Below are 26094 nucleotides of genomic sequence, written 5' to 3'. Positions count from 1 at the left end.
AGCAGCCTCCCTGTATCTTTTGATTTACTAATGACCGATCAGAAAATCTTCTGAGTACCAAGAATTATCACAAATATTTCAAACATGTATTAGGCCAGACTGTAAACACAAGGAAGAACCTGTGCTCTGAAGTGAGGTTTACCCTTCTAGGCATATACACCCAAAGAACTGAAAGCAGAGACTGTAATGGATATTTGCACACCCTGTTCACAGCGGCATTATTCACAGTAGCCAAGAGGTGGAAGCAACCCAAGTGTACACGGATGAATGCACGATATATACATACAATGAAATATATTCAGCCTTAAAAGGAAATTAAATTCTCACACATGCTATAACATGGATGAACCTTAAAGACACTGTGCTAAATGAAAGAAGCCAGCCACAAAAATAGGACAAATAAATACTGTATGATTCCACTTATATGAGGTACCTAGGGCAGTAGAACTCATAGAGACAGAGGGTAGGATGATTGTTGCCAGGGGCCATGGAGAAGTGGAGAATGGGAGCTTGTATTTAATGGGTATAGAGTTTCAGTTTAGGAAGATGAAAAGTTCTGGAGATGGATAGTGATGATGGTTGTACAACGTGAATGTACTTAATGCCACTGAAGTATACACTTAGAAATGGTTAAGTTTCATGGTAAACGGTAAGTTTCACATTGTATAAATTTTGCCACAGTGGAAAAAAAATCTCAGTCATAGCAGTGAGACCTTAAGCAAGTCACTTCTCCTCTCTGAGTCTCTGCTTCCTTATTATAACATGGACTAGTGAAAGAACTGTGGTGAGGATTAAAAAAGGTAATGCAACAAGGCTTTAAGCACAGGGGCCTGCACATGAAAAGGGCTTAGAGAATGCTGATTTGAGACAGAAAATAATGTCTCAACCATGACTTGTTTTTTTTTTTTTTTTTTTAACAATAAGCAGAATAACCGTTATTCACATCAGTGGTTCCTCTACAGACTGTGGATATGGGAGGCATATGTGCTGAGCTCCAGTTCTATCAAAGAGGAATGCTTTGTTTTAAATGAACTGCTAATCTTAATTCATCTCATTGTTTCTTTCTAGCAGATGCTAATCCCCCTGTCCTGAGCACATGAACCAAAATGAAGTGGTAGCTGGACACATGATTTTAATCTCCACTTGTGAAATGAACTGGATGAAATTGGTGGTTCACTGATTTTACTCCAAAAACTGGAGTGAGGACTGGTCTTAGGGCTGAAATCACAACAGTTGCCCTAGAAGCCTGTTAAAAATATAGATTCCTGGACTCCCCAGCAGAGATGTGGGGTGAAAGGCCAAACAGAGATTCCAAATGTCTCCCCAGGTATTGGGTCCACCTGACTAGGAGGACTCCTTGGACTTCTTTAGCATTGACAACCTGTTCTCAACCTTGACACATCTGAGAGTCACCCAGGAAGTTATGAAAAAAATCTCTTTTTCCCAGATTCCACCTCCAGAGACTGATGAATTGGTCTGTGAGAGGTCCCAGGCATGGGTCCCAGGCATGAGTGCCCAGGTGATTCTTCCATGCGGCCAGTGTTGGGAACCTCAGTTCCAGGATAATGGTTCTCCCCCATGAACAACCCCAGAATCACCTGGAGGGCTTGCGAAGGAGCACACGACCAGGTCTCACCCCCAGTTTCTGACTCAGTAGGTCTGAGTGGGGCCTCTAATGTGCATTTCTGACAAGCTCCCGGGTGATGCTGGTGCTGCCGGTTGGAGACCACTTGGAGAACCACTGTTCCAGAACCTTGCTGCTTAAGTGTGTGGCCTGTGGCCTAGACCAGGTGCAGAGGCTTCACCTGAGAGCTTGTCAGAAATGCAGAACCAGAGCCCAGCCTGGGCCTGCTGGAGCAGAGCCTGCAATGTGATTCACGCACACGCTGGAGTTTGAGAATGACTAGAGTTGGACTGTGAAGAAAGCTGATTGCTGAAGAATTGATGCTTTTGAACTGTGGTGCTGGAGAAGACTCCTGAGAGTCCCTTGGACTGCAAGGAGATCCAACCAGTCCATTCTAAAGGAGATCAATCCTGGGTGTTCATTGGAAGGACTGATGCTAAAGCTGAAACTCCAATACTTTGGCCACCTCATGCGTCGAGTTGACTCACTGGAAAAGACTCTGATGCTAGGAAGGATTGGGGGTGGGAGGAGTTGGGGACGACAGAGAATGAGATGGCTGGATGGCATCACCGACTCGATGGACATGAGTTTGAGTGAACTCCGGGAGTTGGTGATGGACAGGGAGGCCTGGCGTGCTGTGATTCATGGGGTCGCAAAGAGTTGGACACGACTGAGCGACTGAACTGAACTGAACTAATGCTTTTAAAACTTCTGGCTTTCTGCTTCCATTGTATCCTGGAGGGACGGAAGAAGGGAAAGATATCTCTCCTAAAGCAGGAAGCAGACCTTAGGAAGAATGAGGTCAGCTTGGCCTGAAAGCACAGACCCAGCACCTACCCTCTGCCCAGACTCAGAGCATCTTCAGAGAAAGCTTCTCCCACAAAAGTGCATGGGGCATGCTTGGACAGCGAGAATGGGATTGATTACCTTGGCATGGTTGTAAATATCCACACAGTTGTCGGTATTGATGCTTTTTGCACAGATAATCTCACAGTGTCGCTGCAAAGCCTCCAGCTGGAAAAATTTAGCGGCAGACAGGAGCTAAAAAGCATAAAAAGAGCCTGTTAGAGGTTGGGAGGTGGAAGGAAAGTAACGATTGTGGTGAGAAAACCCTTCATCTCCTACAGTGGAACCCAAGGTACAGGAACTGAAAATAAAGCGTCGATACATCACTTTAAAGCACAAAGGTTACACAGGTGGACTAGGACCCGGCAACAGAACTCGACTGTAGGGGAAGAAGATGGCAGAGGGGAGGCGTGGGGTTGAAGTGAATCAGATTTGCATCTATTGCAGCAGGAAGTCAATCAAAAATGCTTAAAATTGCTACGTCCAGAAATAAGGGTCAACGTTTTTATTTGTGTGTGTGCTCAGTCGCGTCAGACTCTTTTTGACTCTATAGACTGTAGCCCACCAGGCTCCTCTGTCCATGGAATTTTCTAGGCAAGAATACTGGAGCCAGTTACCATTTCCTCTTCTAGGGGATCCTCCTGATCCAGGGATTCAATCTGTGTTTCTTGCACCTCCTGCATCGGCAGGCAGATTCTTCACCACTGAGCCACCTGGGAAGCCTGAATGCTCTTAGTTAGCAGGATGGATATCGAGGTGGCTCACTTCCTCTGTTCATTCAGGTCTCAACACAGATATCACCTCAGGTCTCCTCGCTCCTTCACTGTCTCCCTTAACCTGTCTTAGCCTTCTTCACGGCCCTTCTCACACCAGACATGATGTCATGCCCGTCACCTTCCCCAGAGACTTGGAGGGCAGGGATCTCTGCCCCTCTGCATCACAGTTGTATCCCAGCCCTGAGCACAGTTCCTGGCCTCGGAAGATGCTGAATAGAGGAAAGGGAAGGAAAGGACTGAAGCAAGAGTTCAAAGGGACTGCCTTTGGGCAAAAGACTGAGGGATGGAAGGGACACGGCTGGATGAGGGGCTTTTTAAGTCTTATAAAGCTCTTCTGTATTATTTACATGATTGAAATGTATGTTCATTATTTTAATTTGAAAATAGCTTTTTAAAAGGTTTATAAAAGAGTCTGAGTCCTCAGAGTGCAGTCTAAGTTCTGAGGCTGTGATTTGTCAGAGGAGTGGTCCAGAGAGACAAGAGAGGAACTTCGGGGGGCGGGGGAGTGCCCACGGAAGCTTTCACAGAATAAGAACAAAGGGATAAAGGGCTCCACAGTGAACACACAGCCCCGGTGACACACGCCAGGCACTGTGCTAAGCATCTCACAAACAGAAACTCTTAAGATCTTCAAAACCCAGTGGGGTAGATATTGTCGTCCCCATTCTGTAAGTATGAAAGCTGAGGATGAGAGAGGTTAAATGACTAGTCCAAGATCACAGAAGGGGCAGAGTCTGGATTTGAAGCCAGTCTGGCCCAGAGTCCGTGTCTGAACCACCATGAGGGGCCACTTCTTGAACGACTCCTCATGTTTTAACATCTCTCATCAGGCTCCCTGGACTTCTGGCACCTGAATGGGGTCCCGGCTGTTTCTCTCAGGACTATTAGAGTGATTTTGGCTTCCAGTTTAAGGCTACCCTGGAGGCTCAGCTAGTAAAGAATCCACCTGCAATGCAGGAGACCTGGGTTCATTGAGGGAGACCTGGGTTCAATCCCTGGGTTGGGAAGATCCCTTGGAGAAGGGAACGGCTACCCACTCCAGTATTCTGGCCTGGAAAATTCCATGGACTGTATAGTTCATGGGGTCACAAAGAGTTGGACATGACTGAGCGACTTTCACTCACTTAAAGCTACCACCTTTGACACAAGAGTCCCACTCCTAGGAAAGAGCAGGGGAAATCTTGGCTTTGGACAGATGGGAGCAGAAACAGGGCCCGAGGAGCAGGGAAGGGGCGAACACGGAGTTACGAGAGGTGGACAGGAGATGGGGAGAGCCAGGGAGCTGCTGAGTGAAGCTGGGAGAGCTTGCAATTGCCTCTTAGCTTCTGCCTCAATGGACACGCTGAGATCTGAGGAAAGCTTTCAGATGAAATGTTTTTCCTACAAATGACAAGGGAGAAATCGTCAAGGATAGTTTCTGATGATGCTATTTGAGCCCCAGCTGTGCATGGAACTTAAGGTAGCCTCAGACTCTTCAGTAAATTTCCTTTCCTCCACCCCCAGAACCAGATAAAATTAGGCTTCATTCAGCTGTTATTGAAAGAGATCGGACTAGCACACCCAGCATCCCAGCCTTCCAGGGAAGGGCTCTGGGGAGAAGTCCTTGAGGGATCTAAAGGAGGCAGGCAGGACCCCCAAGCCTGAATCCAAATGAAAACCAGACACAGGCTGCCCCCAGATACCACCCATGTGAGCCACCCACTCAGGACCATGGCAGGCTCCTCACCTCCATTATCTCGTTGTTTTTAATCAGAAGCGACTCTGGGCCACCGTAGTAGAGATACTGCATAACCAGCTGGAAGACAGAACATGGTGAGCAAAGAGCCCATGGCACACAGACACAGTCATCATACAGCCACCCAGTCGAAGCCTCAGAGTGGCTCTGAGTCCCTGCGTGACATCCCTTCACAGGGGTGGTCATTCCCCCTGGATTGCTGCCTTTCAGGGAGAAGTTCCATTCACAGGTTTTATAGGCTGGATCGGAGAAGGCAATGGCACGCCACTCCAGTACTCTTGCCTAGAAAATCCCATGGATGGAGGAGCCTGGTAGGCTGCAGTCCATGGGGTCGCTACAAGTCGGACACGACTGAGTGACTTCACTTTCACTTTTCACTTTCATGCATTGGAGAAGGAAATGGCAACCCACTCCAGTGTTCTTGCCTGGAGAATCCCAGGGACGGGGGAGCCTGGTGGGCTACCGTCTATGGGGTCACACAGAGTCGGACACGACTGAAGTGACTTAGCAGCAGCAGCATAGGCTGGATATGTTTTCTTACACCATGCTGTAATCTGTTGCCCCGTGGTTCACCCTCCGGGCCAGATTAAACAATTCTAAGCTCTGCTCCCCAGGACAGTTTTCCCCCATCTATGGGTGACAATCATGGCTTGTCTTTTCACCTCCAACCCCATCGAGCTGCCCAGAACTGCAGCACATGTGGCATGACTTAAAGACCCTGAACCAGCTGCAGTTCTCCTGGGAACATGACCCAGTTTGACCGGAAACCTCTGGTTTCAGCTTCAGAGGGTGACTCTGGGCCACCACGAGACCACCTTCTCCTTATTATCGCTTGATAAGAGCCAAGATGAAGTCATTAAGGGTCCAGGGTCTCAATGTTTTATTGATGATGTGAACTGTCCAAGCCAGGCTTCATATACATGACTGGATGGTATGTAAAGTCCCAGAGCTTTGCAAACTGGTGTCTCAGGTAGAATGAAGCCCAAGGCTGTGATAGCATTGGCTGTCACCAACTCCCATGAAGCTGAGTGTTAAAACTTAAGGTGGTATGTATCCTCCCCAGTTGGCCATAGTCTCCACCATTCTCTAATGTTTTCTGCCTGTCTAGATGACACATTGACTTCAGCTGCCTGACCCTAAGCAGCTGTGTTGAAAAAACCTGTGGATTGTTTACATCCCATCTCTGGACGTCTGTAAAATGAGGTGACTGGACTGGGTTGCCCTCTGTGGTCCCTTCCGGCTCTGACGGTCAGTGACCAATGCAGGACAGTGGTTAAGAGCAAGGTCCTGGAGTTGAACTGCTTCAGTTTCTAACTTGGCTCTGCCACTTAAAAGCTGTGAGACCTGAATTAAGTTAGGCTTTCTGTGCCTCAGTTTCATCATCTGTAAAGTGGGGATAATATTACCTACCTCATGGGGTTGTGATGAAAATTAAATGAGCTAACATATGTAACAGATACATGGCAAGAACTCAGTAAATGTTAGCTTTTTAATTTTCTCTGAGGGTGAAAAATCTTTTTCTAGTATGAATGACCTTCCATTTTTCTTACTCAGGTCATTCAACATCGTTTGTGACTGATCTCAATCTACTTTTTGCAAGTGGGTTTAAAGTAATCACTTTTAATATAACTCAACGACAAAAAACAAACAACCCAATCAAAAACCGGGCAGAAGACCTAAATAAACATTTCTTCAAAGAAAACATACACATGGTCAATCCGTTTCCGTCCGTTCCGTCGCTCAGTCGTGTCCGACTCTATGCGACCCCGTGGACTGTAGCCTACTAGGCTTCTCCGTCCATGGGATTCTCCAGGCAAGAATACTGGAGTGGGTTACCGGTTCCTTCTCCAGGGGATCTTCCCTACCCAGGGATTGAACCCGGGTCTCCCGCATTGGAGGCAGATGCTTTTAACCTCTGAGCCACCAGGGAAGCCCACACATGGTCAATAGGCATATGAAAAGATGCTCAGCATGGTCAATTATTAGATAAATGCAAATCAAAACTATAACAAAGTTGTGCCTCACACAGGCCAGAATGGCCATTATTAAAAACTCTACAAATAATAAACGTTGTAAAGGGTGTGGAGAAAAGGGAATGCTATCACATTGTTGGTAGAAATGTAAATGGGTGCAGCCACTGAGTAAAAGAGTATGGAGGTTCCTTAAAAAAAATCTAAAAATAGTCTTGCTATGTGATCCAGCAATCCCAAATCCTGGGCATGTATCCAGACAAAACTGTAATTTGAAATGATACATGCACCCCAATGTTCACAGCAGCACTATTTACAATGGCTAAGACATGAAAACAACCTAAATGTCCATTGGCAGATGAATGGATAAAGAAGATGTGTGGGTATTTATATCTATATATGAACATATATATATACACAATGGAATATTATTCATAAAAAAAGACTGAAATGATGCCATTTGCAGCAACATGGCTGGACCTAGAGATCATCATTCTAAGTGAAGTAAATCAGGAAGAAAAAGACCATATGATATCACCTATACGTGGAATCTAAAAATGCTTTGATTTAAAGTACAGAGTTCGGACTTCCCTGGTGGTACAGTGGTTAGAAACCTGCCTGCCAATGCAGAGGACATGGGTTTGATCCCTGGTTCAGGAAGATTCCACATGTCCTGGAGCAACTAAGCCTCTGAGCCACAACTATGAGCCCATGTGGTGCAACTGCTGACGTCACATGCCTAGAGCCTGTGCCCTGCAACGAGAGGAGCCACCGCAATGAGAAGCCGGCACACCACAACTAGAAAGTAGCCCTGCTCATCGCAACTAGAGAAAGCCTGTGCACAGCAGTGAAGACCCAGGGCAACAAAAACCAAAGCTCCCAGTTCAGTGGCTTTTAGTGTATTCCTAATGTACAACCATCACCACAATCTAATTTCATTTTACTTTATTTTGGCTGCATCACTTGGCATGCAGAATCTTAGTTCCCACACCAGGGATCCAACCTGTGCCCCCTGCAGCAGCAGTGTTGTCTTAACCACTGGACTGCCAGGGAAGTCCCACCACAATCTAATTTTAGAACATTTTCAACTCCCCCTGGAGAAACTTCGTGCCTGTTAGCAGTCTCTCTCATTTCCTCCTTGGGTCAGTCATGACATCTACTATGATTTGCCTGTTCTGGACATTTCATATACATGAAACTGTACAACATGTGCTCCTTTGCATCTAGTTTTGTTCACTTAGTGTGGTATTTTCAAGGTCACACGTATTGCACTCCTTCGCTTCTTTTTTACTGCTCAACACCATCCCGTTGTATGGATGTACTACAGTTTGTGTATCCATCCATCAATTGATGGACATGTGGGTTGTTCCCATTTTTTCACTGTTGCTGAAATGAATGCTGTTGCTTTGGATCAATTTACTTTTTCAGATCTCACCTGCCACTCCTCCCTTCTCTCCTTCTAATCTCAACTGTTCTTGTTCAGTCTCTAAGTTGTATCTGACTCTTTGCAAGCTCATGGACTGAAGCACACCAGGCTTCCCTGACCTTCATTATCTTCTGCAGTTTGCTCAAACTCATGTCCATTGATGCCATCCAACCATCTCATCCTCTGTTGCCCCCTTCTCCTCCTGCCCTGTATCTTTCCCAGCATCAGGGTCTTTTCCAATGAGTCGGCTCTTTGCATCAGGTGGCCAGGTATTGGAGCTTCAACTTGAATAGCAGTCCTTCCAGTGAGTATTCAGGGTTGATTTCCTTTAGGATTGACTGGTTTGGTTTCCCGCTCCCAAACACTTGACTTTATCAGAACCTACTACTGTCTCTTTCACTCTGCTTTTGCCCATGCTGTACCCTCTGCTTGGATGCCCTTCCCTTCTTCTCCACCTGTTGATCTCTGGCCCCTCTTTCAGGATCCAGCTCGGTAGTCACCTCTGTGAAGCTTCCGCAGATCTGCTCAGCTCTCTGAGCTGCTTCCCACCCCATGCTGGGCGGCACACCGCCCCTGACTGCAGTGTTATTTCCTGCTGGGGTCTGAGGTCACAGAGTGGGTCTTACCCACCTCTGCATCCCCAGTGCCTGCCAGCAGCAAGTATGCTTTAACCAGAAACACAATTTCTCCCCTTCCTCTTTTGTGTCTTAGTTTCCCACTGGCCAACTGCCGTGGCAGAGTGGGGCTTTAGTGTTGATGATTGAGGCTTTGTGAAATGATAATGTAACACTGTTTACTCTTCCCCTGGACCCAGACATGTCATAAACATCTAATCTTTGGCAAATGTTGAGACACTGGCTTTATTAAAATTCATTTATTCCCCTAGGACCTCTCTTTTATAAAGGCCAAATCAATAATAGTGATGGTAAGAGCCATAATAATAACTGTCCTGGAAACAGGGTCTCTCCAGTTACAAAGCACTTCTCCAGCATGCTATCTCATTTCCTCAAGGTTGCGTTGTTGACTTGAAATGTTGTTTTCAGGAGCAGGCATGGAGCCCCATTAACCATGGGGCTAATGGAATTAAATTGGGCTGTGCTGTGCCACCTTCAGACTCAGCCAGCACGAGCCTTTTCTGCAAGGGAGTGAAACGGACCCTGATTAGGCCAAAGGGTCTGTTTATGGAGTTGTTTTTCTTGGCAGCTATCAACCTGCATGAAGCAGGATGTAAACGGCATCCACAGCCTGGTGGAGGCCCTGCTCCCAGGTGCAGCCTCAGCTGCAAGGGGCTCTTGCCCGCGTGTGATGTTAAATAGTCTTGCAGGGAGGAAACTCAAAGCCGTCTCATTTACTAAAATTCTTCTGTTCAGCATGGAAGGGAAGTGAGCTGGCCCCTGGGAGCCTCCTTCTGGGTCAGATTCAGCCTGACTTGGCCTACTTTGAGCCACGAATGAGGCTTTTCTTCTTTTATGGGGAAGGGGCAGGCACATGGAGAATTCCCTGGGGTCTGCTCAATCTTCTCTGCCCATTATAGTAATTCAAGGCTAACGTGGCTGGGAAGCCTTCCCTAGCCAAAAGTAAATACAGGCGTTCGATTCCTCTGGGGCCATGCCTTCCTGTGTAGGTCTCTCATTCAACTAGCCCCCACAGCAAACATTTATTGAGTGCCTACCACAAGTCAGGTTCTGATGACAAGAACCCCTCTAATTAGTTCTAGGCTTGGTGGCATAAGTGCCCCCTCCATGAGCACTCGGAAAGCTGGGGAGGAGGGTGCACGGTTTTCAGCATTGGACTCATGCTCCAAACACTAACGGGCCTTTCCTTGGGGCTAGGTGATTTTTAGGGAGGACCCAAGGCCCCATAGCAGGGAGACAGTTAAGGGATCAGGTCTGGAAGTCAGCCAGGCCTGGGTCTGAAGCTCAGCTTGGCCACCTCCTCCCCCTGTCTGTCCAAGGGGAGAAGAGCCAGCTGGAGAGGGAGCTGGGAGGCCTGAGCTGAATTAGATGACACGGGGTATGGTTCTCAGAGTGGGTTCCTGGACCAGCAGCATCAGCATCACCCATGTTCTCATAAGAAACATGAATTCTCGGGCCCCATCCCAGGCCTATAGAATCAGGAACTCTGGAGGTGGGGCTCAGGAATCTGCATTTTAGCACGTTTTGTGGCTTAACAGCAACTCTCTTCACCCCCACTGCTTCCCCTGGAGATTCTGATGCTTCCTAAAATTCGAGAAACACTGTAACTTAGAACTCTGGTTCTCCACCTTGGCTGCACATGACTCTGGATGATGGCAGAGGGTGGAGACTTAACAATGCTGATGCCTGAGCTGCAGCCCAGATCCTGAATGACAGCCTGAACACTGGGAATCGTCAAAGCTCCTCAAATGATTCCACTGCGCAGCTGAGCCTGAGCATCGCTGGTTTTGAGCCCTGCACATAGCTGCTGCACAAGAGACAGAGCTTCTATTATCATTGTTTCTCTTTGCTTTCAAACTGTGGTGCTGGAGAAGGAGAGTCCCTTGGACTGCAGGGAAATCAAACCAGTCAATCGTAAAGGAAATCAATCCTTAGTCTTTATCAGAAGGATTGATTCTGAGGCTGAAGCTCCAATACTTTGGCCACCTGATGTGAAGGTGCCAACTCACTGGAAAAGATCCTGATGCTGGGAAAGATTGAGGGCAGGAGGAAAAGGAGGCAATAGAGAATGAGATAGTTGGATGGCATCACCGACTAAAGGACATGAGCTTGAGCAAACTCTGGGAGATAGTGAAGGAAAGGGAAGCCTGGCGTGCTGCAGTCCATGGGGCCACAGAGTTGGACACGACTTAGCGACTGAACAGCAGCAACAAAGGCCAGACTGGGCTCAAATAATGGCTCTGTCACTGACTAGCACCAAGTTCTCTGGACCTCAGTTTCCCTGCCTCTAACAGCGGCAAGATTTACCCAGGTAACTAACTACATGCAAGCAAAGGCCAGTGTCTCATTCACAGTTGGAGTTAAAAGTGGGGAAAATGAGGTTCAGAGAAGAGAGTGTCTTGCCCATGCTTATTCTATAAGGATTCTTTATTTTGAAGTTTCAACATAACCAAAGGAATGCATCTCTAATGGTGGACATATAGGCACCTGAGCGGGCTTTAGGGCTTACTGTGAGGGCATGGTGGCTTCCTGGTAGCACTCTGAATCACAGGATCTGGGGGACCAAGGTTAGTAAATGGAGGGAAGAATTCATCTGGCCACTGGTACTTGACTTCTACTATGTGGTTCCAACGTATCTTTTCAGTGTCCGGTCTACCTTAAGACACAGCCGAAGGGACTATAATCACTTTCCCTCTAACACACACCAGGACTTCCCCCTTTTGTGCCTTTGTTTGTGCTCTTCCCTCCTCTGGAATACCCTTTCCCTCCTATTCACCAGATAAGTAAACTGAGGCTCAGAAAGGCTGGGAAATTTTTTCAAGGTCACATGAAGGATAATGATTTGAAACAGAGCGATGCTGCTGTTTAAACCCATGAGTGTAGCATTTAGATCCTGAAATGCAGCTCTGTCCTTCACAGCCCAGACAAGGACCTCTGCCCCAAGACCCTGGCCAGCCCTGACACCTGCTTATCTCTGCGTGGTCTCCTCAATCCTCCAGGATGAGTCTCCCAAGGGCCAGACTGTGTCTTCCCCATGTCTTCCCAGGGCTGTCCTTCTGGAACTGAACTGGAGGAATCATGTCCTGTTCAGCATTCTATAAACTCCATCCCCAGGTCACTCACATTGGCCTACTAGCCCTGGCTACAGGAGGACAGCAGAGAGGGGCCACAGTCTCCCCTGCAGGCTCCTTGAGAATATCAGCAGCCCACCAGCCTTCACGCCCCTGATGAGATGCAGCGCCCCAGAAACAGGGCTGTGAGGCTGGCTAGGGGCGTGAACTTCTATCAGTTGTGAGATGTCACTGACGGGATGGATTTATGAATCAGGCACGAAATCCAGGCGCATATGGCTTCACAGGTGTATTCTACCAAACACACAAAGAAGAACATACACCGGTCCTTCTCAAACTCTTCCAAAAGACTGAAGAGGAAGGAACACTCCCAAAGATCTTCTGTGAAGCCACCGTCACCCTGATACCAAAACCAGACAAAGACACCACCATACACACAAAAAACCCCAATGGATCAGACACAAAGGATGGAGGAAAAGGAAGAATGTTGCTGTGCTCCCCTCAAAGGTGCCCGATAAACCAAATGGTATCGCCGTCAATCAAACAGAGATATGGCCTTGTCATCTGGCCTCTGACAAGCCTTCCTTCCTATTTACATTAGGTTCAGGCCTATTAACCTGAACCTATTACTATTAACTATTAACCTATTAACTATTAATTAGCCTATTAATATTAACATGACGCTGGATTCCCTAAAGTCCACTGGTTCCTGATCACACTGGGCTCAATCATCTTTGGGGACTTCATACCTCCTGTTCTCTGCCTGCAATGTTCTAACTGGCCCCATCCCCCTTTTAAATTTATTTATTTGGCTGCACTGGGTCTTAGTTGCAGCATGTGGGATCTTCAATCTTCACTTCAGCACGCGGGATCTTTAGTGGTGACATGTGAGATTTTTTTAGTCACGGCAGGTAAACTCTTAGTTGCATTATGTGGGATCTAGTTCCCTAACCAGGGACTGAACCCAGGCCCCCTGAATTGGAAACTCAGAGTCTTAGCCACTAGACCACCAATGAAGTCCCTCTAACTCCCTTTCTTAAGCCCCAAGCCTCCCCATAGTTCACCAGGTTCTCTTCAACCTGCAATATTCCAGTTGGCACCCCATCAAGGGACCTTCCCCAGTCTTCCTGCTCTGAGTTGTCATAGCACATTGGTTCTCTCACGGTCACTCAAACTTTATATTGTAATTGCCTAATTACTTAGAGCTATCCATGCTGGATTGTGAGGCTCCAGGAGAAGAATGTCCTTTATCCTTGTGTCTCAAAGCCCCAGCACAGTGTTGGGTGCATAGCAGGTGCTCAGTTAACGCTGTGGGCCTGCATGGAGGGTAAGGCGGAGGGGCAGTGTGAAGACAAGGGCCAGAAGTGCAGGAGCTCATTGACAGTGCAGTGGTTGATCCACAGGTGGAGGCTCGGAGGGACACACTGGTGCCCCGCACCCATGGGCAGAATTCTGGGTCACAGCAGGGGCTCACCTGAAAGATGGGGTACTTCACGTATCCGATCTCTATGCAGGTGCTGTCATTCGTTGGTTTGCTGGAGAGGAGTGCTTTGAACCTGAGCAAGAACATAAAAAGGGAGATAAGAAGACTCACAGAGATATCCACAGCTTGCAAGACTTAGCTCTCTGATGATAGAAACATGTAATATATCCCCCCAACTCAGAAATACGATGACATATCCATAGACTGTCTAATACAATGGGCCCTGATACGATACCATAATCCAATTTGAAGTTAAAACACTAAAGTTAAAAACAGTGTCTAGAACTGTTAAATTACTTCTCAAGCAGGTGATTTGAAAAGAACAAATGCCTTTTAAATTGCTGTCCAGGGAATTCCAGCTGGTGGTCCACCCTGAGCTTCCACTGCAGGGGACCAGGTTTGATCCCCAGTTGGGTAACCAGGATCCTATAAGCTGCGCCGTGAGGCCAAAAGAATAAATAAAGAAACAAAAAACCCCTTCCACCTTGCAGTCCCATCACAAAGGCTGCCTCCTTCCTGGAGTCCTTCCTGACTCAAATTTCAAGCTCCTCAGGCGCCCATGGAGCTCTCCAACTCAATCCTTCCTCCTCGCACACAACCTTTGTTCCAAGAGGGGAGGGACTGCTGCTGACTCTTGCCTCTGCTGCATCCTCAGAGCCTGAGGCTGGCCCTGATGCATGGTGGGTATTTAACATCATAGGCATCAACATCTGTTGACTACCTAACTATCTCCCTAAATGAATGACCTTCTGTTGAGAGTTTTAGATGTATTTTCCTGCCACTGGCTAAACTAGGTTCCTCGTGGGTAGAGACCCAGTCAGTGGAACACATTGATACTCTATTTATTTACTTACTTGGCTGCATCGGATCTTAGCTGCAGCATGTGGGGTTTTCACTGCATCATGCAGGATCTTTCAATATGGCACATAAACTCTCTCGTAGTGGTGCTTGTGCTCAGCAATTGCAGTGTGGGCTCGTTGCCCCATAGCATGTGGGATCTTAGTGCCCCGACTAGGGATTGAACCCTCATCCCCTGCAGTGCAGGGGATTCTAGCACCTGAACCACCAGGCAAGTCTCCCATACTCAATACATTTAGAAAGAAGCTAAGACGTGTCTCTTTTTATAAATTAAACTTTAAATTTGAAATAATTTCAGATTTATAGAAGAGTTGTAAACAATACAGAAAGTTCCATATAAGAGCTAATTACATATATATAAGAGCTCTTATCATATATGTAATTAGCTCTTATATATATGTAACGCTTTAATAAATTTCTGAAAATACTTGACAACTAAAAATTTTCTTTGGGAAAGCCTACTGACTCCAGATAAATTTTAATGCTAATATAATTAAAGACTGGAGGAGGACTAGGAGGAAACTGAAAACTTTTTTCATCCATGTTATAGAGCTGCTATTTTACTACTTGGAGAATGTGATGTGAAAATTGGACCCTGAAGGGTGTCCTTGCATTTTCATTGCTTCTCTTTCAGAGAAAAAACTAAAAGCATCCAGTGTCACTGGAGAAAAAAATTGTAAAATAGTTCACCAACAAGAATCTCGAGTTTAGGAATATTGTGACCTTATGGAGGGAGGGGTGTTGAGGGTATGGAGAGGGATTACTTTTTTCATCTGGGCTCTGAGTTCAGGTGATGCACACAACTGAAAATATAAGCTTTCAGGGCAGGTATTGCTCTAAATGCATATTACATCTTGCTGCCAGACCAGATGTGTTTGAAAAAAAAAAACACATAACAAAACCACCTCCTTTCTATAGCCACTGAAACAAAGTTTACTGTCCTAACCAGTCTGTATTTTACTTTGCATTGTCACACATCTGCTTGTTTAAGAAACAACATCCCTTTGGTAGTAGTGGTTCAGCACAAGTAGGTATTACAGCTTGATGTGTGTGTTCTAATTCTCAGTGTTCTTTGATTCCAGGTCTTACAGAGCAGTTAAGGCAACTGTAATCGCATTTTCTGGAAATACATTGTAAAATAATAAAAGGTAACGTAATTAAAAAAAAAAGTTCCAGTATGCACTTCACCCAGTTTGCCCCGATGTTATCATCCAACACAGTCATGGTACCTTGTTAAAACTAAGAAGTTATCATTGGTACAAGCTATAGTTCATGGGGTCCCAAAGAGTTGGACACAACTGAGCAACTGGACACAAACACACACACACACACACAGAGTATCGATATAGTTCTTCCATGATGTCACAACAGAACCATGCAAAGGAGAGTGTATTTTTCTTCCCCGTTTGTCCTTCGCTATCTCCTGGAGTTTGCAGGGATGATGTTTTATTGTTATCAACTCCAGGGTTCAGGAAAAGTAAGATTCAGAACCTGTGTATTTTGAGCGCCTTATGCCAGAGTTCCCTGATATTTGGAGGGCAGGCATTTCAAGGCTGCAGTGTGAGTTTTCAGGTTGCATGAGGACACCTGGCTGAGGAAGTTACAACCCATTCCATTCTCCACTCACGAAGCTCTGTGCTCAGTATGCGCTCCATCTGCCCAGAGGAACAGTGTGTTGTCTAAGCCACACAAAGACTGCTGATTATGCTAGAGACTGCCCTGTATTCTTCTTCCAAATTGTGGTTAAAAAACACGTAACATAAAATTTACTGTCTTAACCGGTTTTGAGTGCTTACTAACATTTACATGGAGTATATTCACACCATTGTGCAAACGATCTCCAAGACTTACCCTGTCCTGAAAAAACAACTCCTACTCCCCCTCCCCTAGCCCCAGTTCCCAGCCTACTATTTACTGTCTCTATGAACTTGATCTTCCCTGGTAAAGAAACCGCCTGCAATGCGGAAGACCTATGTTCGATCCCTGGACTGGGAAGATCCCTTGGAGTAGGGAATGGCTACCCACTCCAGTATTCTGGCCTAGAGAAAAGAGTTGGACATAACTGAGCTGCTTTCACTTTCATGAACTTGATCATTGATTCATATAAAAGGAATCATATAGTGTAATATTTGTCTTTTTATGACAGGCATATTTCACTTCATATAATGTCCCCACTGATATTGTAGCATGTGTCAGAGCTGGCTTCCTTTTTAAGGCTGAATAAAGTATGTATATGTGTGTGTGTGTGTGCTGTTGCTTCAGTCATGTCTGACTCTTTGCGACCCCATGGACTGTAGCCCGCCAGGCTCCTCTGTCCATGGGATTCTCCAGGCAAGGATACTGGAGTGGGTTGCCATGACCTTCTCCAGGGGATCTTTCCCGACCCAGGGATTGAACCTGCATCTCTTATGTCTCCTGCATTGGCAGGTGGGTACTTTACCACTAGCGCCACCTGGGAAGCACAAGGTATGTATATACTACATTTTAAAATCCAGTCCTCCATGGATGGACTCCTGGGTGGCTTCTTCCTTTTGTCTTTGTGAATCATGCTGCCTGAACAAGGTATACAAATGCCCTATAGTCTTGGAACCTTGATTTGAGAAGAAAATCTGCCTGTTCAGTGATGATACCACCCAAACTGAGTTTTAGAGAATAGTAATAACCACCCTTATAATTCAGTGATTTCAAAACTGATGATACATACCTTGGAGATGCTGTAAATAACAGCACTTTGTGAGCATAAAACGGTCTTCCTTCTACCAGAAAGGTGACATCTGACATTTCTTTATTGTTAAGGAAATGAGGATCTGGAACAGGAAAGGGAGAGAGTGTAGCTTTAGAGGAGAGAAGGATGAAGTCTGGATTCCTCTTTTGGAAAAGCGCCCATAAGAGCTGACAGGGAGGCCATGATGATAAAATACTTGCTGGAGAGACCATGACCAAACAGGAAACAGAATCAGTTACAGGAATGTGCAATTAACTGGAATTCAATATTTCACAGGGAATCTTCACAGCTTATTTGTGATTAAGAGTAGCATTTCCCCTTAGAAGATTCACCCCCAGACACAATTCAGATGACTGTCAGGTGCGGAGGGTGACCATCTACCCACTTGGCCTCTAAAGAGGTCACTCACCCCACCTCACTCCTCCTTTTCCAGTTAAGCACCCTCCTTTCCTGATGGAAGTGGTTCCTGCCTGCTTGCTGCTGTGTTTCAGGTGATTTGAAATCCAAGCCTTCTCTCAGGATCAGAGGCAAATGGGCCAGGCTCCTGCCCTCATCTCCAAGAAAAAAGAAGCTGTGTAACTAGTTGTACAGCAAGTACTCTAGTACTAACTGAGCATTCATGATGTGCCAGGCACCATGCAAGCTGGCACCTACAGGTGTAAACTCACTCAGCCCTGGGAGAGAGGGACCACTGTCAGGTGTACGACAGGGACGTGAAGCCAGGAGTCACAGTGACTTGGTCAAGCGAGTGGCTGGTGGAGAAGCCAGGATGTGAACTTGGACATTCTGACTCCAGGGCCTGCACTGCCAAGCACAGGAATCCTTCGATTTGCCTGGCATCTTAGCCATTTCTCCCGGGGCTACAAAAGGTACCAGTCCATCCTTAGCTCAGCACTGTGGTCTCGCTGGGAAAATCCACCAACTGGCCCATGCACCTCTACCCTTACCCGACTCCACCATGCTCAGTTTCTAAGTCAGACCCCTGGCCTGGCCCCTTTCACAGACCCTGCTGTAACTCAGAACCAGAAGTTGCCTTTTTGGCTGATTCTTCTTCTGGTTGATTCACCCTAGGTGGTGGCCCTGGGTATCCTCCACTCATATTTCTCTGTCAGTACCTATAGCCTCTTGACCTCTTCCCAGTAAAAAAGCTTTAATCTAAAATGTATTAAAAAACATAAAAATGTCAAGTCATCTGTAATTATACTCTTAAAAATTTTTTTTTATTAAAAAATGCAACAAAAACCAAACTTCTAAAACTTTTCAGGTAAAGGGAAGAGACTGGAGGAGGAAGTGGCAACCCACTCCAGCATACTTGCCCAGGAAATCCCATGAACAGAGGAGCCTGACAGAGGGTCCATGGGGTCAGAAAAGAGGTGGACACGACTTTGCGACTAAACAACAACAAACAGAAGAAAGGCTATAGAGGAAGGCCGTAGAGCTGACTAACACTCACTTCTCCACTTGCTTTAAAGACTGTTAACAGGTTGGAGTGACATTCTCCCTCTTCTCAGGAACCCATCGCCCTCTGCTCAGACTCACTCCAACTATCCACCTTCAACTAGCTCCCACTTCTGCTTCCCAAACTGCTAAAATCTCCTACCTTTAGCTCTTTTTACCATTCTCCCCCAGAATTCACTGGGAGGGCAGAGGACAATGTACTGTAAAAAAATCAGGCATGTGCTCTCCAGTTTGCCACAGTTCCCACCACTCCCTATTGCCTTAAACCAAACCCATTTCATTCATTTCTATGACCTTCCTGGCCTTATGGAGATGCCACTTTGGGACTTTTGTCACTACTCATATTCTCTTTCCTTATAAGCAGGTCCCTAAGGAACAACTATTTTACCACCTTTAGTTATCCGAGCTTGGAATGTTGTATTGAAGATGCAAAACACTATATGCTTTATATTCTACTTATTAATTATTATATTATGTCCTTTTTCTTTCATCTGTGAGCTTTGAACTTCTCAGGCCTGCCTTCTTTCTCTTGGTGCTAATAACCTTTGGAATTCCAATGCTTGGCCTGAAAACCAGGCCCTTTTAATTGCTGGTGAAAGAAATCTCAGCAAATTCAGGAGGAAAAAAATTTTTCTCTCCTCTCCTATAGCTACAGGAGAGCAGATTTTATGCTGTGTCACTGAAATAGCCCTTGCAAATGTTTGCTCTAACAGGGGTGTCTTGTAAGGCACCAGATGTCAGAAATTATTGCTATGCCCTTGTGGTGTAACCCTCACTCTCTAAAGTCTGTAAATTTGATGTATCTTTATGATTTTTTGCCCTGGTAATATTTTAATTAACACCTGCTTTCTACAAGGTAGCACTACTTGCAGTTTTAGTACATTTTGGGTTGCCTACATGCTTAAAACATTCAGAAAACTATGATCATGGCATCCAGTCCCATCACTTCATGGCAAATAGATGGGGAAACAATGGAAACAGTTCCAGATTTTATTTTTTTGGGCTCCAAAATCATTGCAGATGGTGACTGACTGCAGTCATGAAATTAAAAGATGCTTGCTCCTTGGAATAAATGCTATGACCAACCTAGACAGTATATTAAAAAGTAGAGAAAATACTTTGCCAACAAAGGTCCATCTAGTCAAAGCTATGGTTTTTCCAGTAGTCATGTATGGTTGTCAGAATTGGACTACAAAGAAAGCTGAGCACCGAAGAATAGATGCTTTTGAACTGTGGTGTTGGAGAAGACTCTTGAGAGTCCCTTGGACTGCAAGGAGATCAAACCAGTCAATCCTAAAGGAAATCAGTCCTGAATATTCATTGGAAGGACTGATGCTGAAGCTCCAATACTTTGGCCACCTGATGCAAAGAACTGACTCATTTGAAAAGACCCTGATGCTTGGAAAGATTGAAGGCAGGAGGAGAAGGGGATGACAGAGGATGAGATGGTTGGATGGCATCACCGACTTGGTGGACATGAGTCTGAGTAGGCTCTGGGAATTGGTGATGGACAGGGAAGCCTGGTGTGCTGCAGTCCATGGGGTTGCAAAGAGTCGGACATGACTGAGCTACTGAACCGACTGACATGAATGGGCATAAAGAAAACCAGGCAACCTTTGACTCAGCTGCTAAGTTTTCGACTTTAGCAAAAATTTGTGCCATTTAAACTAATAGGTTATTTGTGACAGGGACAAAAATACTTTAAAGCATTTCCATGAATTCAGCCTTTTCACTAATTTAAACTAGCTCACCTATTTCAAAAGTAGGGGTTTTGCTGAAGAATAGCATTTTTCAGCTGTTTCCATTTCTCCAAAGTTTCCTGGTCTTTATAGGAAAAGGAAACAGGAAGTAGTAAAGTCCCCAACCTTAATGGGAAGGGGAGTCCTTTATCTGTAATATTTTATCAGTCTCCAGGCAGTGAGCGACAAGCCTTTGCAAAAGAAGATTCGTGCTTCAGGCTTCAAGGCAGTCAGGTGTTTGCCTTTTTCCCTGGTTGATTCACCAGGTTGCCAGCAGCCCCAGGATCTTCTGAATGAAATCAATGACTGATGGAAAGGTTTCTTCTGGAAAATCTCAGAGGCCAACTGGAGAAAGATGAGATTGTGGCTTTGGTGGGGGACCTGGGTTCATGCTCCAGCTCCACCTGAACTGATGCTGAAGCCTCTGCAGAGCCTCCCTGTCTTCAGCTGTGACCCGGATAATACCGCCTGTCTCCCGGGTAGCCCAGGGTTTGTTTGAGAGAGGGTAGGGAGGAGCTTGGCTGGGGCTAGCTCAAAGCAAGTGTCCAAGAAGGGTGAAGAGTGACTACTGCTAACCCGATGGGAGTTCAGGGCATCCCGTCTCCTCAGTTCATGACATTCCCCTCGTGTGTGTGTGGTGTGTTTGTCTAGAGGGTGAGGCTTGCTCATCTCTCCTTCCAGTTCCTTGCAGGACTTCCATTAGGGGCACACTACCAGCCTGTCACTGTACTCTGCTGCTTCATCTCAAGGAGAGAAACTTCTTAGAGGAGAGGATGGGGGAGAGTGGCTATGCAGATCTCAGCCTTCTCTGGATTCTACCCGGCTACTGGAAGGGCGTGGGCAGTCATCACTGTCAGTGACGTGCAGAAGAAAGGTGCTCAGTGGAGGGATGAGGTGAGTCCCCTTGTCCATATCCCCAACGTATGCTCTCCAAACAGTTTAATCATGTAACAAAGGTGATGCCCCGATCTCCACCTGCCTCACTCCTGTATCCACCATGTGTGCCCTCCAACATGCCCAGCTTCTTCTTTGGCTGCGTTTGCTTCCTTCTTGTCCTCAAATCACAAAGCAACAGTTCAGGGCTGGACCCAGGAAGCCCCCACTCACCCAGGCGTGAGGTCTGCTTCCGTTTGATCTCTGTGAGCTTGGGGATGGGGTAGGGCCCGTAGCAGTGAGTGAAGATGACACACAGCTGCTGGCTGATCACTTCATTCTGTGAAAAGGAAAGAACAGCTCACATTGATGGGGGCTGCGTGAGACCTCATCCAAGCCCCTGTGTAAGAATGGGCCCCCTGCCCCCGCCGTGGGCCAGAGGAGCCCACAGACTGACTGCAGGTTCCCAGAGAAATTCCCTGGACATCACACCTTTGCTTTGCCCAACAGGCCCTGGGTTTGCTTGTTCAGTTTGTCCACCATTTCTAGCAGGTTTATGGTGGAAATTTAATTTGTAATTAAATCTTTTCTTGCTCCAATGATTTTTTTTTGTTATATAATTGCTTTACAATGTTGTGTTAATTTCTGATGTACAACAAAGTGAATCCGCTCTATGTATACATATATTCCCTCCCTCTTGGGCCTTCATCCTACCCCCCTCCCAATCCCAGCCCTCTAGGTCATCACAGAGCACTGAGCTGAGTTTCCTGTGCTTTAAAGCTATTTTACACATGGTAGTCCATATATGTCAACCTCAATCATCCCAATTCATCCCACCATCCTCAGCCCCCACTGTGTCCACAGGTCCATTCTCTATGTCTGCATCTCTATTCTGGCCTTGGAAATGGGTTCGTCTGTACCATTTTTCTAGATTCCACCTATATCCGTTAATATACGATATTTGTTTTTCTCTGACTTAAATTACTCTGTATGACAGATTCTGGATCCACCCACATCTCTAAAAATGACCTTATTTCATTCCTTTTAGTGGCTGGGTAATATTCCATTGTGTATATATACCACATCTTCTTCAACCATTCATCTGTCGTTGGACAGCAATCCCACTACTGGGTACATACCTAGTGAAAAACCATAATGCAGAAGGACACCTGTACCCCAGTGTTTACTGCAGCACTATTTACAATATCCAGGACATGAAATCAACTTAAAGATCTAATGATTTCTTTACTATTCATTGGAAAGCAAGTTTTGCAACTCACAGGATGTAAAATAAGTTTTTACTATAAGCACACCCTTATCAATGCTGAAAAATTCTGGTAGCAGTTGCTGCTGCCGCTGCCAAGTCGCTTCAGTTGTGTCCAACTCTTAGAGACCCCATGGACTGCAGCAAACCAGGCTCCTCTGTCCATGGGATTTTCCAGGCAGGAGTACTGGAGTGGGGTGCCATTGCCTTCTCTGGTAGCAGCTAATTACCCTAAAAATGGCAGCAGGAAGCCCTCTGGTCCTGTGCCCGCACTCTCCACCATCAAGACACAAATGCTCCTGATTTAGCTTTCCTGTGCACTTGATTCCGGTGCTGAGGCATTTCTGGATCCAGAAGTGCTCAGCTGAATCACTTTCTCCTAAAAAAGTGTGAGTGTATTTTGGAGGAATAGTTCTGCGAGGCAACTATGGCTGTCCCAGTACTCTGGGAGCCTGTTTCTGATCAACCTCCATTCTTCACGTCCTTCCCTCCTGTCCCACTGGGGCCCACGCTGGTCCATTAATCTCCCTCCAACTGCAGGTGTGCAGGAGGGAAGCCAGGAATCATAGCTTTTTTTTTTAATGCTTTTTATTGGGTGAATGGGGTTGAAACCAGGGGCTAAAAACAGTGGTTAAATAGCTCGATATTTACCATATATTAAGAAAAGTAGGTTACAACACAGTTTGTACCGTGTAATTTTGGAAATAAAAGCCTACATATATATTTGGATTGACAGGTATAGAAAAAGGTCTGGAAAATAGAGTAGCTACCTTTGGGTGGGATGATGATGTTTTCTTCTTATATATATATATTTTTACGATAAACAAGTGTTGCTTTATACATAAATGCAATAAATGGTATTTTTGATTTTAAAAAAGATAAGTTTGGGACTACTAATATTATTGGTTCAAGCTATGCTTGAATCTACTTCACTGTGTTCCTGAAAGAAAGGGATTGCAGCTCAACAAATGAAAAGAAATCCAATCCTTTGATCCTACAAGACACCATGTTACCTCAGATGGGGTGCACAGAAGTGCCCAAGAGGAGGCAATCATATTGGATAGAAAAAGGGATTCTGCTTTCAAAGATGAAGGCCTTCTGACAGAGGGTTTTACCTGCTTCTCTCGCTTAACCCTCATAAAGCAACTGGCTCGTGGTTCCAGCGGTGGTTCTCAAAGTGTGGTCCCCAGACCACCTGAGCTTGTTAGAAATGCACGCCCTCAGATCCCATCTCATACCTCCAACTCAGAAACACTGGGGGTGGGGCCCAGCAATCAGTATTTTAACAAGTTTTCTGCTGATTCTGATGCCCCCTTAGGTTTGAGAACCACAAGTTTAATGTCCTGAAATTCTGTCTTAGGATTGACCTCAGCTGGCAACTGTAAATTTCCTCTGGTTTAAAGCCTGGCCATGGGATTCCCTGGTGGTTCAATGGTAAAGAATCTGCGTGCCAATACAGGAGACACAGGAGACTTGGATGCAATCCCTGGGTCAGGAAGATCCCCTGGAGAAAGAGATGGCAACCCACTACAGTGTTCTTGCCTGGACAATCCCATGGACAGAGAAGCCTGGAAGGTTATAGTTCATGGGGTTGCAAAGAGTTGGACAACTTATTGACTAAACAACAACAAAGCCTGATCAAAGAAATATGCTCCAATGACCAGCACACAGCAGCAGTACTGCCTGGGAGCTTTCGAGAAACACAGACTCTCACCCTAGGCTCACTGAATCAGATCCTCATTAACATGCTCTGCAGGTGACTCCCATGCACACCGATGTTGGAGAAGCATCAGGTGGTAGGCAAAATTGTGGTCCCTAGTCCCCCACCTCCGGGATCTAGTGCCTGATGATCTGAGGTGGAGCCAATGTAATAGAAATAAAGTGCACAATAAATGTAATGTGCTCGAATCATCCTGAAACATTCCCTTCCACTCCCCAGTCCATGGAAAAATTGTCTCCCATGAAACCAGTTCCTGGTGCCAAAAACGCTTGGGAACCGCTGCCCTAGAAGACTGCATGCCCTAACCCCTGGGACTAGGAACATCATGAGATACCGTGCCCGTCAATCTGTTCTCTTTCAGGGCAAAAGGGACTTGGCAGGAGTAATTAAAGTCACTAAGTAGTTGCCCTTAAAAGAGGGAGATTACTTTGTATTATCTGTGTGGGCCCAGCGTAATCATGTAAGCATTTAAAATGCATGAAAAATTCAGAAGGGATGGCGGAGAAGGGGAAGTCAGAGGGACTAGAAGCCTGAGAAGGACTTGATGAACTATTGCTTGAAGACAGCGGGGGTCACATGGTAAGCTTGAGAGGAAATGTAGGCCCTGACACTGGGAAAAAATATGACCCCCTAGCTAACCCTCAACAAAGAAATGCAACCATGAGGAACCGAATTCCACCCAAACCCGAATGAGGTTGCAAGTGGATTCTTCCTGAGTTTTCAGGAAGGAACTCAGCTGCTGACACCTTGATACTGGTCTTGTGAGACCCTAAACAGAGAGCCCAGCTGAGACCCTGTGCCTGGACTTCCGACCCATGGAAACCACAAGATGGTAAACGGGTGTTGTCTTCAGCCTCTAAATTGTTACTGTGGCTACTGCTGTTGCTGATGCTAAGTCGCTTCAGTCATGTCCGACTCTGTGCGACCCCATAGACGGCAGCCCACCAGGCTCCCCTGTCCCTGGGATTCTCCAGGCAAGAACACTGGAGTGGGTTGCCATCTCCTTCTCCAATGCATGAAAGTGAAAAGTGAAAGTCAAGTTGCTCAGTCGTGTCCGACTCTTCAAGACCCCATGGACTGCAGCCTACCAGGCTCCTCCGTCCATGGGATTTTCCAGGCAAGAGTACTGGAGTGGGGTGCCATTGCCTTCTCCGGTTATTGTGGCAGTGGAAACTAATATAGTTCGACTAGTGTTTGCCTCAGGTGGACCCTATTTTATCATCCCTACGACCCCAGGGAGTCCGACACATTACGGATGCCCAGTGAGTACTTGCATGTCACGTGAAAAATGAGACGGTGACCTGCAAAATGCTCTGTGCAAACTGTGTTGATGAATGGTGCTGGACTCACTACTTGCGCCCAGGGTTGTCTCAGGAGCCTTGCTGGTGAGTCAGCCCCTGTCTCATCAACTCTGGGAAGGAATGAAGATGCCCTTCCTGGACTTGATGACCCTTAGGAGAACCCTGGGGCCTTCCCCTGTGCCCCAGTGGTTAAGAATCCACCTGCCAATGCAGGGGACACAGGTTCAATCCCTGGTCTGGGAACTAAGATCCCACGTGCCACAGGGCGACTAAGTGTGTGCACCACAACTACTGGACCCATAAGCCTAGAGCCTGTGCTCCACAACAGAGAAGCCACTGCGATGAGAAGCCCGTGCACGGCAGCTAGAGAACGGCCCCCACGCTACCCACAATGAGAGAGAGCTTGCGAGCAGCAGTGAAGACCCAGCACAGCCAAAAATAAATGAATGAATAGATAAGTAAAAATATTAAAAAAAAGAGAGAAGCCTGAGCAACCGGGCCCTTCATAGGGCTTTATTTTTCTTTTTTGGTAGTGGTGGCTGTTGTTCAATTCAATAGGTACTTATTCAGTAAGTTAAGAGGTGACCCCA

The 26094-nt window shown here is 46.2% G+C and overlaps 1 protein-coding gene across 2 annotated transcripts in view; it reads right to left on the bottom strand.

Annotated features, from left to right (window-relative positions):
• The window catches only part of ABTB3 (ankyrin repeat and BTB domain containing 3), a 339420-nt gene that overhangs the window by 7501 nt on the left and 305825 nt on the right, over positions 1-26094 (bottom strand). For both annotated transcript variants that reach the window (XM_055394094.2, XM_055394096.2), the window contains 5 exons: positions 21454-21559; positions 17129-17231; positions 13558-13639; positions 4973-5041; positions 2552-2665 (listed from right to left, as the gene is read on the bottom strand). In XM_055394094.2, the coding sequence (XP_055250069.1) occupies positions 2552-2665; positions 4973-5041; positions 13558-13639; positions 17129-17231; positions 21454-21559 (474 nt within the window). The remainder of the gene's footprint in view (positions 1-2551; positions 2666-4972; positions 5042-13557; positions 13640-17128; positions 17232-21453; positions 21560-26094) is intronic.

This window comes from Moschus berezovskii, chromosome 6 (genome assembly GCF_049115385.1).
Source record: "Moschus berezovskii isolate FMDL1 chromosome 6, NW_MosBer_1.0, whole genome shotgun sequence".
Lineage (NCBI taxonomy): Eukaryota > Metazoa > Chordata > Mammalia > Artiodactyla > Moschidae > Moschus > Moschus berezovskii.
Note: the sequence above shows the minus strand (reverse complement) of the source record. Positions and strands in the feature narration are given on the sequence as shown.